Here is a 14456-nt window from a genome sequence, read left to right as displayed (position 1 = left end):
AAAGAGTGGCTCCTGACACAGACACTGTATGGGTCCATGAAAGGTCATTGTCCTGCGGTGCTGAGTCCCTGAGTGTATCTACAGGAACACATTGGCAGATATCATGACCACGATGACAAGTAGAAAATGTTTAATCTCTTCCATTAAAAATGACCCTCCTTTCTGCATCGGGAAAAAGCCTGACACAGTTAATGTGGTGCATGATTTGAGAAAGCACCCAGGGCTGTCCCTTCAATTGGAGACTCCAAATACACAAGAAACAAAGGGCGCTTTCTGCTTCGGAGAGACCCTGTTCATTCAGCATCGACCCGTTGGCTCTTGTTGTCAGAGTCTCTCTTATAAAATAGTGACTGAATTCTGTAAAAGGAAATTGTGTTGCCACCTTAGAGAAAGAACACCGGAAGAGTAAGTGGGGGCTCCTACCTTCCTATCACATTGAGACACCTTGTAAACTACTGGACATGCTGTTGGAGCCAGGGAGCAGGACATACGTCAGATGCCACGGAGGATCATCACAACACTTGTCACTCTGCTTTCTACTGCTGTTCAACACAAAGGATCTTGTCACACACACACACACTCCCCCTAAGGCAAGCTCATCGTATGACCAGCATTCCACAGACTCAGGGCTGAGACTCAGGCAAGACCTTATCCTGTGTCTCCAATAGCAAAGACCCCTCTTCCCACTGTGCTGTGACCCAGCTGGGGAAGGGTCACCTGGGTCACTGTTTCAGCCTGGATGATGGAAGCATGAAGGCTCTGACTCTTGATGGGAAACAGGTGCCATAATGGGAAAAAATGTCAACAAGTAACTTAAACAGACAACATTACTACAAAGATGTAACCTCCAGGTAGGATGAACATCCACTCTGATTTGATGGGATAGAGAGAGGTCATTTCCAAGACCTGGCACATTCAGGGCTAAGGTTGGGATGGTTCTCACCACCTCAGATGATGAGGTCACAGCACCACCTCTGTGGGCACCTAAGCCCAGCTTCAGTCAGTGGTCAAAGAATTCTTGGCCTGATAGTGATGTGTATTTGTATTAATATTTTGTGATTCATTGTAACAGGGATTGCAGCTAGAAAGGAGTTGGATCATCATGAAAATTGCATGGTTGGGGATCCCTTAGGAATGCGGGCCACATCCAACACATACTTGAAGAACAACTAAGACGCTACTTGGAGAGACCCCACTAGCATGGGAAGACTGTTCACTTGCAGGGCTGCTTCCAGTAGAATCGCTCAGGTATTAGAGATGAGGGAGATACTGAGAAACTTCAGAATCTGTTCCTGCAGTAATCACCCCAAAACTTGCTGTTATGGAATGAAAGAGAGAGGGAGAGAGGAAGGAAGGAAGGAAAGAAGGAAGGAGGGCAAGAGGGAAGGAGGAAGGAAGGAACAGGGAATTAAGAGGGAAGGATGGGAAAGAAAAATGTCTTGGTTTTCATTCCCACATCATTTGTGGAGATCTGAATCCAGTTTGGTCCACACACGTGTCGAGCCCAGGGAGTGTTAAGGAAGGATTTTGATATCAGTCTGCAGACAGTAAGGGGCTGGTTCTGTGAGCAATGTTGTCCCTCTGAGCTACAGGAATTAGACGTGGTCACACTGTACCACAACTTTGGAGGGACTTGCTAGGACTTGTGTCTAATGATAGATTTCGTAGCACACAGGGTGGAGTAATGAGTCCTGAGGCTCATCAGCATTGCCTTGCCTAGCAACTGCCTCAGGGTGGTCACACCTCTTCAGGTGATGCAGGATAATCCCCTCAGACAGAGGTGGGAAGGCCTATACCAGTGGGTGCGTGAGGAGGCTACTTCTGCTGCAGTAGGGGAGCAGGGCTGGCGGCCTCTTCTACTGGCCAAGACGACTCATCAGAATTGAGACTCCATATTCCCAGCTTCATCAGGGTCTTCCCATACATTCCCATCTCAATTTGTAGGATCCCATTCTACTTTAGCCCATGAAAAGATGAGGTCCTGCCTCTGATTTTCAGCAATTTCAGTCCAACTGCGACATGACTTAAGGCTTTCCCTCGGAGCGCACCTAGAAGCTCTACGCCATCCATAGGTCTCTTGAGCTGAGGATTGAAATCCCTGAGCTCCTCTTTGTCTCTTAGCACATTATCCCGCAACATTAGGAGCAAGCAACCAATGATGTTCCTAAGGGTTCCAAAAGTGTTCACAGTCATCATACACAGATCACTTATGTTTCTTATAAGCGATTGATTAGAAGTACCCGATGCAGATATACCAATGGGTATATCTTGATAAACAGTTCAGGACATGGACTATCGGTGCTCTCTTTCCTAATGGAACTGGAGTCATTAACATCATTCCATCTAATCAGATTAAACAGCCAATTGCAGAAATCTCAGAATCAATACAGAAATGTCATCATTAAAATCCGATTTATTTAGCACGAATGCGGGTATGAAAAGCAGCACTAAATTTGTATTAGATTTCTCCAGAGAAACAGAATATATGGAAGAAAAATTACTTTGCGTAGTTTTGGAGACTGAGAAGTCCCACAATCCACTGCAAGCTGGAGACCCCGGAGAGGCAGTGGTACAAGTCAGTCAGCGTTGAAAGAAGGGAGAATTGAGGGCTGGCAGTGTCAGCTCTGGTAGCAGTCCCAAAAGGGAGGAACAACAGTGCCAGTGCCCAAAGACAGGAAAAGACAGCTACCCGTGATTAAGCAGAGAGAGGAAATTCCCCCTTCCTCCACCTTCTGTTCAGTGCAGGCCCTCAGCTGTGAGATGCTGTCCAGCAGGACTGGCAAGAGAGATCTGGGTCAGTCAGTGTGCAGATTCAAGTGTTAATCCCTTCCAGAGACATCTTCACAGGAACCAAGAAGGAATGTGTTGCCAGCTCTCTGGGCATCCCTTGTGCAGCCAAGTTAACACATAGCATTTAGCACAGAGTATTTACCATCGCACTGCTGTCGCAAGCTGGAAGCAGTGACACATTCAGGGACCACATCACACAGTTGAAGAGGCAGCGGTCATAGTCTCAAGACAATAAACCCAAGAGAATATTTCCTGTTGTGGCCGGGAGAGGAGTTGAGAGGGAAGTGAAGTCTAGCCGTGCTGCATGAAGCCCCCTCTGCTCAGGGTGGGGAAGCATCCTCAGAGCAAGGAGAGAGCCTGTGAGCAGAGGGGAGGTTTTGGTCTCACTTCCCCATGAACTGGCACCACTGTGCATAGTGCTACTGGTGCTATATGAAGCACAGTAATAATCTGCCTCGTCCTCAGGCTGGAGCCCAGAGATGGTCAGGGAGGCCGTGTTCCCTGACTTGGAGCCAGAGAAGCGGTCAGGGACCCCTGAGTGCCGATTGTCGTCATCATAAATCAATAGTTTGGGGACCATTCCAGGCTGTTGTTGGTACCAGGAGACATCATCATCATGACCGACATCATTGCTGCTTCCGGCACAGGATATGGTCACTGTCTGCCCCGGAGCCCCAGTCACTGAGGGCGGCTGAGTCAGGGGAGCCTGGGCCCAGGAACCTGAAAAGAGCAAAAACACACTCAGTGCCTAGTTTACTATTGGGCCCACCTGAGCATGTGGAGGACACAGAGTATCAGCCCAGATGTCCCCATGGTCCCTTCCCTGGAGGCCTCACCGGAGCCCTGAGTGAGAAGGGTGAGGAGGAGCAGAGCCCAGGCCATGGTGGAGATCCCCCAGAGAGCTGCAACCTGAGACCCCAAGCCTGAGCCTGGCTCCCCCAGACCTCTCTTATCCCCTCTTCCTGCCCCAGGGGAGGGAGGGGCCTCCATGCAAATCTGCACCTACATCAGCCTCTCCTCACTCCACTTTGACCTGACCCTTGATCTAGATGCTTCTGCACACTGGACAGCACAGCTAATCTGAGAGTATTTTAAATGTCTCACATGGTATTGTCTCACGCAGGACACACTGAGACCACTTTCTGAGTGCTTGGGAAATGGAGCCCACCTGTTTGTCCCTGTGCATCTTATGGTAGGAATCAGGGTGCTCCCTGACTAAGCAATACTGGAAGTCCCTTCTGAGACAATGGGTGGAGGGGGGACACAGCATATGAGGTGGGCCAGAAAAACACCCAATGACTCCATTATCCAAGGGCCACAGGCAAAGCCAGCATCTCTCTTTCTTTCTCAACCCTTTTTTGAAGCTCTTCAGTGGAAATGAATTCTCATGTATGCCTTGTCCCTAACTCTACAGTGTCTAGGTTCATGGACATTTTAGCCAGTTGTGGCAGAAAAAATATTGGGACACAACACATGCAGGACATCTCCTTCCCTCAAACATCCACTCTTTGGAATCTCCCCGTAAGACTTCACACAGTTCATGGAATCCACTCTGACCTCTCCAAATTTAGACGATGCTGCCCCCTGGTGGCTTCAGATGATTCAACCCAAGCGCCCAGGGAAACCTCTGCCGTGCTCCCTTCTGCTCCTCTTTCCTGCACCTGCCCCTCCTCACCCCACTCTGACCTGACCCTTGTGCTAGAGGCTTCTCCTCACTGGACATCACAGCAAATGTGTGAAAAATAAACCAATTTGTCATAGAATGTTCTCACTCAGAACACAATGGCATTAGTTGAACACCTAAGAAATGGAGCCCATCTTCGTTGTCACTGAGCTTCCGATTGTGGGAATCAAAGTTGTTCTTGAGTAGGGAATACAAGGACTTCTCCTCCGAGACATCTGGGAGCTGGGTGAGGACACAGTCTGATATTGGCTTGAAGACTATCAGGCCACTCCATTTTCCAAGGACTACAGGCAATGCCGGCATCTCTTCTTCTTTTTCAAACTTTTGTTGAAGCTCCTCAGTTGAGATGAATTCTCATGTACAATTTTTTCCCAAACTCTTCAGTGTCTAGGTTCGTGGATATTTTTGCCACTTGTAGAAGTAGAAATATTGGGACACAACACATGCAGGACATCCTCCTCCCTCAACCACTCATCAGGGGAATCTCCATGTAAGACTTCTCACAGGTCCTCCTAAGCCACAGCAAGTGCCTTCTCCAAACTCAGACAATGCTGCCCCCTGGTGGCGACAGATGATTCAACCGAAGCACCTGAAAAGGAGTTTCAGTGGGGGCTGGAAAACTCTGCTCTGTTCCCTTCTCTTCCTCTTTTTAGTCCCATACAGATCAGTCCCAGGTCACTATTTATCCCTTACGCCCATCCGAGCTCGCTGATCTTCCTTTTGAACAGAATGTGAAGTGCCATGTGAGGTAATCCCAGGCCCTCCCCTCAGATCCATTGAGCTGGCCCTTGAGCCATCTTGTCACAGGGTGTGAGCTCCAGAGGTAGATCTTGGCCTGGGCTGAGGAACATTAGATATGAAATTAAAATCAATTCCAGGAGGAAAAATGTGGAAACAATTGGGATAAAGGGAGGGCAGATTGACTTCCCACTATGACATGCAATATATCATTAAGGCGAGAAAGCTCGGTAGGATCGATTACCACTGAAAGGAAATCAGGAAGTGGAATTTTGGTGTTTGAGATTTGGGAGATGACAAGTCAGGACTGGCAAAGAGCCCAACTCAGAGACTTGTTCCCAGAGTGTGTCCATCTGTCACGGGGGGCACACAATGACCTTCGTCATGTCCCCTACATTGTACATTGAGATGACCTCCCCTGAGAGTTGTGTGACTTCGTGAAGCAAAATCTCCCTCATCCAGAGAGAGATGCTTGGCCTAGTGAATTTTTCTGGAAAGAGTTGAATTTGGAGAACAGACCAATCCGACTGCCTCATCCTGGCCTGATTTGAATGGAAACGTCCTCAGGGAATGACTGGAGTTTCTAGGTGAAATGACGCACAGACAACACTATTTTAATGTCATTGTTCATTCTGGGTTGCAGACATTGTGAATGAAAAGAGAGGTGACATTCTGACCTAGGATGGTGCATGTTTATGACAACCTCGGGCATTGAGCGAAAGGGAATGGGACAAGGAAGGAAGTGACAGTTTTCAATTTGACAGAATTGTTTCAGTGCGGGTGCCGTAAACATCTATGTGCTATGTGATGTGGTTTAGGGAGGAAAGTCTCTAGAGTGAGATAGTAGTGAAATGGTAGTAATCAATGATCTGTTCAGAGATCCATCCGCTGGAGCTGTGGATCAAGTAGACTATTCCTTGTCTCCTGGGAAAAACGTGGAGAGGCCCCCTGGGTACATTCCGGTCATCCGCATGCTACAGCAGGAAGCCAACCTCTGATCGTCAGTAGGTTCCACCGTGTCCTCATTCCTTGTTTGATAGAACCCACAAACAACTCTCATGCTGCAGAAGTGCCCATTGCCATCTAAAATCATTCTATATGTGTGCACACCAGATAATACACGGCACAGAAATACTAAGCATGTCAGCCACCGAACTAGGCAAAATGAACACTTTTAACTATGGTTAATAATCAATAAAGCCAAGCAGATAAGTTAAAATACATAATGTTTATTCCCAAATCCATACTTTCAGGGTAAAATGAATACGATGATACCTTAAAAATTGAAGTTAAGACCTGGCTTGCGTGGCTTGTTGGTTGGAATGCCCAGTGTCCTAAAACAGAAGTGTACGAGTTCAATTCCCATTGGGGCACAGGCTTAGCTTGTGGGTTCACTCCTCAGTCTGGATGTGTACAGGACGCAACCAATGGAAGCCTCTTTCCCCAGCGGATATTTCTCTCTCTCTCCTTTCCTCCATCCCTTCCTTTCTCTTTAAAATCAATAACAAAATGTCATTGGGTGAGGGTAAAAACCTTTGGAATTAAGAGAACAAAGGTTAACTATCTGAAAGGGGTACAGTATAAAAAGAGTGGCACCTGACGCAGACATTGTGTGGACCCATGAAAGGTCACTGCCTTCTGGTGCTGAATCCCTGACTGTATCTAAGAGAAAAACATGAGTGGATATACTGATAATAGTGACGCATAGAACATTCTTCTCTCCTCCATCCTATCAGCACTTTCCCATGCATCTAAGAAAAAGACTTTACCAGGCATTCCTTTGCATTATTTGGGAAAATGCAGGAGACTGTCACCACAAGTGGAGACTCCCGATACACAAGAAACAAATGGCTCTTGCTGCTTCTGAAAGGTCATGTTAGAGAGACCCTGTTCACTCAACACCTAGCTATGGGCTCTCGTTGTAAGCGTCCCTCTAATGAAATAGTGACTCCTTCTCAAAAGGAAACTGTGCTCTCACTTAGGAGAATTGCTAGAAGAGGTATGGGGGCCCCTGCATTCCTATCGCATTGAAATAATCTGTAAACTACTGGACATGCTATTTATTCAGGGGACAAGACATACATCAAATGCCACAGAGGACAATCAGAGTAGTTGTCACTCTGCTTTCCACTGGGGTTCAACACCAGGACAAAGACACAATGCAACCTACAGGTATGCTCACCCTGTGACATGCATTACACACACTGGGATGTGTCTCAGAGCCTTATCCTGTGTCTGCTCTTGCAAAGACCCTTTCCCACTGTGCTGTGACCAAGCTGGGGAGGGGTCCATGTGTGCCACTGTAACAGCCTGGACGATTAAAGTCTGAAAGTACCTACACTTTATGGGGAAAACAAGAAGTAACAGAAAAAACTGAGCTAGTAAGTAAAACAGAGAACATTACAACAAAGAGGTAAATCCAGGTGTTGTGACGATGCACGCCGATTTGAGTGGGAGCGAGGTCATTTGTAAGACCTGGCGCTTTCTGGGATGAAGATGCAAGAGGTCCTACAACCTGGGATGATGAGGTCACTGCACCAGGTCTTCTGGCGCCTAAGCACCACCTTCATTCAATGGCAAAATGAACACTTGGAACTATGGTTAATGATCAATAAAGCCAAGCAAATAAATTAAAAACACAAATATTTATTTCCAAACCCACACGTTCAGGTCAAAATGAATATGATGATTCCTTAAAAATTGCAAGTAAGCCCTGACTGGTCTGGCTCAGTTGTTTGGAGCATCGTCCCAGAGCACAAACGTGTTAGTTTGATTCCCAGTCACAGGGCACAGGCCCGGTCACAGGTTCATTCCTCAAACTGGGCGTGTACGGGAGGCAACAGTTGAGGCTTTCCTCTCCAGTCGATGTTTCTCTCTCTCTTTCCTCTCTCCCTTCCTTTCTGTCTACTATCAATGAAAAAAGGTCATTGCTTGAAGATTTGAAACAATCTTGCAATTAAGAGAACAAAGATGATCTATCCAGACAGGCACAGTGTGAAAAGAGTGGCACGTGACACAAATATTATGCAGGTGATGAAAGATTATTGACCTGTGGTGCTGAGTCCCAGACTGTATCTACAGAAAAACATTGGTTGATGTATTGACCGTAGTGACCCAGAGACAACTCTTATCTCTTCCATCAAAAACGGCCCTTCTCTTTGCATCTGAGAAAAAGACTTTACCAGGGAGGGATTCCGATGCATTATTTGAGAAAATGCAGGGGGCTGTTTCCACAGTTGGAGACCCTCAATACACAAGAAACAGAGGGCGCTTGTGGCTTCAGAGAGATCCTGTTCACTCAACATCGAGCTGTGGGCTCTCGTCGTACCAGTCCCTCTAATGAAACGGTGACTCCTTCTCAAGAGGCAACTGTGCTCCCACCTGAGAGGAGAATCACTAGAAGAGGAAATGGGGGCCGCTGCATTCCTGTCACTTTGAAATAACTCATAAAGTACAAGACATGTTATTGTAGTCAGGGAGCAGGACGCACATCAGATGCGATGGAGGGTGATCAGAACAGTTGTCACCCTGCTTTCCACTGGGATTCAACACCAGGACAAAGTCACACAGGCACCCTACGGGGAGACTCACCCTGTGACCAGCATTGCACACACAGGGCTGTGACTCAGGACCTTCCCCTGTGTCTCCAATCGTAAAGACCCCTTCCCACTGTGCCGTGACCCTGCTGGGGAGGGGTCCACCTGGGTCACTGTGGCAGCTGGAATGATTAAAGCATGGAGGTACAGACTCTTTATTGAAAAAGAAAGAAGTAAGTGAAAAAAATCTGAACCAGTAACTAAAACAGAGAACATTACAACAAAGCAGTAAATCCATGTATTGTGACCACACACTCTGATTTGACTGGGAGCGAGGTCATTTCCAAGACCTGGCTCTTTCTCGGCTGAAGCTGTGAGAGGCCTTACAACCAGGGATGATGATGTCACTGCACCAGGTCTCCTGGAACTAAAGCAGAGTTCTGTGTATTTGTAAATGAGAATTTGTACTTAGTAATTCATTTTAACCTGTACTACAGCTAGAAAGGAGTTGAATCATCATGAAAATTGCAAACTTTATGGGTGTCTGAGGAATGGGGGCCACCTCCGTGATATGTCTTGAAGAACCAAGCAGTCATTTGGGAAAATCCTCCTGTAATGGGATGAGAGTTCATGTGGAGGGCTGCTTCCTGTAGAATCACTCAGGTATCCAAGGAGAGGGGGTATTCTAAGAAAGCCAGAATCTTTCACTCAAATTCCCACCTTAAAAGTTCCTCAGTAACGGAAATACTAGAGCTCAGGAAGGACGGAAGGAAGGAAGGGAAGAAGGAAGGAAGGAAAGGAAATTTCTTTGTTCTCAATCTGATATCATTTGGTCAAAACTGGATCGAGGTCATTCTGCAGAGGTGTGGGAGACCAAGGGATTTAAAGTGAGGATTTCCCAGGGGACTCTGGGTGATCTGCCCAACAAGCAGGGTGTGGGGTTCCCAGTGACTGATACAATTAAGGATTTGGAATGATTGGTCTTCTGAATCCACAAATTGCAAAGACAATAAGCCACAGAGATTTCCTTTTAGATTTCATGTGAGAGATGTGAACACCCGGAAAAAAAGAAAAAGAAAGAAAAAACACTACATTCGTATAGCTTTGGGTTAGCGACAGGAAGAGGTAGACAAGGAATGCTTCAGGCCATCCTACATGAGCCCCAGTACAGGGCTGGGGGAACATCTTCAGAGGTAGAGAGGTTCCTGAGAACACAGGGCAGGTTTGGCTCTCACTTCCCCATGAACTTGCACCACTGTGTCTAGTGCTACTGCTGCTATACGAAGTACAGTAATAATCCGCCTCGTCCTCAGGCTGGAGCCCAGAGATGGTCAAGGAGGCCGTGCTGCCGGACTTGCTGCCAGAGAAGCGGTCAGGGATCCCCGAGGGCCGACTGCTGACAGCATAAATCAGGAGTTTGGGGGCCATTCCAGCTTGTTGTTGGTACCAAGAGACATCATTATAACGACCAACATCATTGCTGCTTCCAGCACAGGTGATGGTGACCGACTGTCCCGGGGCCCCGGACGCTGAGGGCGGCTGAGTCAGGGGAGCCTGGGCCCAGGAACCTGAAAAGAGCAAAAACACACTCAGTGCCTACTTTAGTACTGGGCCCGCCTGAGCCTGAGGAGGACACAGAGAATCAGCCCAGATGTCATCATGGTCCCTTCCCTGGAGGCCTCACCAGAGCACTGAGTGAGGAGGGTGAGGAGCAGCAGAGCCCAGGCCATGGTGGAGATCCCCCAGGAGAGCTGCAACCTGAGACCCCAAGCCTGAGCCTGGCTCCCCCAGACCTCTCTTATCCCCTCTTCCTGCCCCAGGGGAGGGAGGGGCCTCCATGCAAATCTGCTCCTGCACCTGCCTCTCCTCACCCCACTCTGACCTGACCCTTGATCAGGATGCTTCTCCACACTGGACAGCACAGCTAATCTGAAAGCATTTTAAATGTATGACATGGCATTTTCTCACTCAGACACACTGACTCCATTTTTCGAGAGCCAAGGAAATGGAGCCCACCTGTTTTTTCCTGACCTTCCTATTGTTGGAATCAGGGTTGTTTCTTGGCTGACGCATACAGGGACACCTCGTCCGAGACAGCAGTGGGGAGGGTGAGGACAGCATCTGAGGTTGGCTAGAAAAGATCCAAGGACTCCATTACCGAAGGGACACAGGCAAAGCTGGCATTTCTCATTCTTTTTCAACCTTTTTTTGAAGCTCCTCAGTTGAAATGAATTCTCATGTATGTCTTGCCCCTAACTCTACATTGTCTAGGTTCATGGACATTTTTGCCTCTTGTAGCAGTAAAAATACTGGGACACAACATACAGGACATCCTCTTCCTCAAACATCTGCTCATTGGAATCTCCAGGTAAGACTTCCCACACCTCTTGGTAACCCAGTCTGACTTCTCCAAATTTAGACAATACCGCCCCCTGGTGGCTACTTTCTACATTCCTGTTATCCACATACTATAGCAAGAAGCAAACCTCTGATCCTCACCTGGTCCCACCTTGTCCTCAGTCCTTGTTCTCTTAGTCCAGGAATAACTCAGAGCCCCCACGCTACAGGAGTCCCCATTCCCATTTAACGTCCTTCTCTATATGTGTGCCCACAGGACAAGGCATGGCATAGAACTACTGGGCATGACAGCCACCCAAGTGGGCAAAATAAACACTTGTAACTCTGAGTAATAATCTATGAAGCCAAGCAAATGAATCAAAATACACAAATATTTATTCCCAAGCCCATAGTCAGGTCAAAATGAACGTGATGATTCCTTCAGAAATTGCAATTAAGCCCTGGCCAACATGGCTCAGTTGATTGAAGACTCATCCCATAACAGAAGGAGTGAAGGTTTCGATTCTGGGTCAGGGCCGAGGCCTCGGTTGCAGGATCAATCCCCAGGCCTGGCAGGCACTGTCCCCAGGCGGGGCTTGCACAGGAAGCAACCATCGATGCTTCTCTCGGTCATCGATTTTTCTACTCTCTCTTTGTCTCTCTCTAAAATCAATGAAAAAAAAAAAGTCTTTGGGTGAGGAGAAAAGAAAATTTGCAGTTAAGAAAAAAAGATTAAATATCCAGAAGAGGTACAGGATAAAAAGTGTGGTGCCTGACATGGACATTGTGGGACCCGTGAAAGGTCATCGCGCTGTGGCCTGCGTCCCTGAGTGTATCTGACAGAAACACATGGCTGGATATATTCGTTGCACTGATGGAGAACATGTCTAATATCTTCCATCAAAAATGACCCTCCCCTCTGCATCTGAAAAAAGACTTAAGCCAGTATTCTGTTGCATTATATGAGAAAATGCAGGGCACTGTTCCCACAATTGGAGACTCCACATACACAAATAACAAAGGGTGCTGTTTCCTACAAACTGTCATGTGAGATGCTGTTCACTCAACATCTAGCTAATGGCTTTCTTTGTAAGAGTGCCTGTTAAAAAATAGTGACGCCTTCTCAAAAGGAAATTGTGGTCCCAGGTTAAAGGAGAATCACTGGAAGAGGTTACAGGGGCGCCTCCCTTCCTATCACATCAAAACACCTTACAAAATACTGGTTTTGCTATTATAGTCAGGGTGCAGGACATACATCGGATGCCGGAAAGGATCACCAGAGCAGTCGTCACTCTGCCCTCTGCTGGTGTTAACACAGGAGCGATATCACACCCGCGGCCTGCAGGCAGGCTCACCCTGTGACCAGCATTCCACAGACTCAGGGCTGTGACTCTAGACCTTCTCCTGGGTCTCCAGTAGCAGAGACCCCTTCCCACTGCGCTGTGACCCAGCTGGGGAGAGGTCCATGTGTGTCACTGTTACAGCCTGGACAATTAAAGCATGAAGGCACTGACTCTTTACAGAGGAAGAAAGAAGTACCTGGGAAAATGTGGACAAGTGAATTAAATGGAGAACATCATGACCAAGACGTTACTTCCAGGTAGGATGATCACCCACCCTGATTTGACGAGGAGCGAGGTCATTTTCAAGACCTGGAGATTTCAGGGCTGAAGCTGGGAAAGGTCTTACAACCTGGGATGACGAGGTCACTGCGCCACCTCCTCTGGCACCTAAGCCCAGCTTCAGGCAACGGTCAAAAAACTCTTGGCCTGAGAATTATGTGTGTTTGTACTTTATGATTCATTGTAACAGGGATTACAGCTAGAAGTGAGTTGTATCACCCTGAAAATCGCATGTCTTGGGGATCCCTTAGGAATGAGGGCCACATCCAAGATATATCTTGAAGAACCAAGTAGGCATTTGGAAAGATCCCATCGTAACAGGAAAACAGTTCATGTGCAGGGCTGCTTCCTGTAGAATCACTGAGAAGTCGGAGAAGAGGGGCAACTCTGAGAGAGGCAGAATCTTTCACTCGAATTCCCACCTCAGAACTTCCTTGGTTATGGGAAATGTTAGGAGCTCAGAAAGGAAAAATGAAAGAAAAAGGAAAGGAAAAAAAGAAGGAAGGAAGAAAGAAGGAAGGGAAGGAGAGAGGAAGGAAGGGAGAGAGAAAAAAACTACTTTGTTTTCATTCCCACGTCATTAGTTGAAAACTGGCCTCATGCCAGTCTGCACAGGTGTGGGAGACCAAGGCATTTCAAGTGAGGATTTCCTGGAGGACTCTGGGTAATCTACCCAACAAGCTGAGCATGGGGCTCCCTATGGCTGTTACAATTAAGGGTTTGGAATGATTGGCCTTCTGGGTCCACAGAACACATGCAAAGACAATAAACCAGAGAAAGAGGTTCCTTTTGGATTTCAAGTGAGGGAGGAGAACACCTGAAAAAAAACAAACAAACAAACTGCTTTCTCTTAGCTTTGGGTTAGGACACAGAAACAGGTAGAATAGGAATTGTCCAGGCCATGCTGCATGAGCCCCCTGCACAGGGCTGAGGGAGCAGCCTCAGAGCAAGGAGGGAGCCCGTGAGCACAGGGCAGGTTTTGGTCTCACTTCCCCATGAACTTGCACCACTGTGTCTAGTGCTACTGCTGCTATACGAAGTACAGTAATAATCCGCCTCGTCCTCAGGCTGGAGCCCAGAGATGGTCAGGGAGGCCGTGTTGCCGGACTTGCTGCCAGAGAAGCGGTCAGGGATCCCCGAGGGCCGACTGCTGACATCATAAATCAGGAGTTTGGGGGCCATTCCAGCTTGTTGTTGGTACCAAGAGACATCATTATAACTACCAACATCATTGCTGCTTCCAGCACAGGTGATGGTGACCGACTGGCCAGGAGTCCCAGACACTGAGGGCGGCTGAGTCAGCGGAGCCTGGGCCCAGGAACCTGAAAAGAGCAAAAACATACTCAGTGCTGAGTTCAGTGCTGGGCCCATATGAGCCTGAGGAGGACACAGAGAATCAGCCCAGACGTCCCCATGGTCCCTTCCCTGGAGGCCTCACCGGAGCCCTGAGTGAGGAGGGTGAGGAGGAGCAGAGCCCAGGCCATGGTGGAGATCCCCCAGGAGAGCTGCAACCTGAGACCCCAAGCCTGAGCCTGGCTCCCCCAGACCTCTCTTATCCCCTCTTCCTGCCTCAGGGGAGGGAGGGGCCTCCATGCAAATCTGCCTCTGCTGCCTCTCTCCTCAGCCCACTCTGACTTGATCCTTGATTCTAGATATTTTGCATCCCTGGAGGGCAGGGCCAATCTGAGGCGTTAGGTCTCTGACATGGATTTTCTAAGACTGAGCCCAGGACAGTGCCTAGGAAATGCT

General features: G+C 47.9%; 3 gene segments (V, D, J or C); all 3 read right to left on the bottom strand.

Annotated features, from left to right (window-relative positions):
- Positions 1 to 2618: 2618 nt before the first annotated feature.
- LOC129086264 (immunoglobulin lambda variable 2-18-like) lies at positions 2619 to 3689 on the bottom strand. The segment is given in 3 exon segments: positions 2619 to 2776; positions 3178 to 3510; positions 3627 to 3689. Coding segments are annotated over 3 exon segments (537 nt in total).
- A 5909-nt stretch (positions 3690 to 9598) lies between these two features.
- On the bottom strand, positions 9599 to 10516 carry LOC129086263 (immunoglobulin lambda variable 2-18-like). The segment is given in 3 exon segments: positions 9599 to 9603; positions 9984 to 10316; positions 10433 to 10516. Coding segments are annotated over 3 exon segments (384 nt in total).
- Positions 10517 to 12477: 1961 nt separating this feature from the next.
- On the bottom strand, positions 12478 to 14215 carry LOC129086262 (immunoglobulin lambda variable 2-18-like). The segment is given in 3 exon segments: positions 12478 to 12536; positions 13697 to 14029; positions 14146 to 14215. Coding segments are annotated over 3 exon segments (438 nt in total).
- Positions 14216 to 14456: the final 241 nt, after the last annotated feature.

Source organism: Pteronotus mesoamericanus, unplaced genomic scaffold (genome assembly GCF_021234165.1).
Source record: "Pteronotus mesoamericanus isolate MK-2021 breed Mesoamerican mustached bat unplaced genomic scaffold, CSHL_Meso_final scaffold_371, whole genome shotgun sequence".
Taxonomy (NCBI): domain Eukaryota; kingdom Metazoa; phylum Chordata; class Mammalia; order Chiroptera; family Mormoopidae; genus Pteronotus; species Pteronotus mesoamericanus.
Note: the sequence above shows the minus strand (reverse complement) of the source record. Positions and strands in the feature narration are given on the sequence as shown.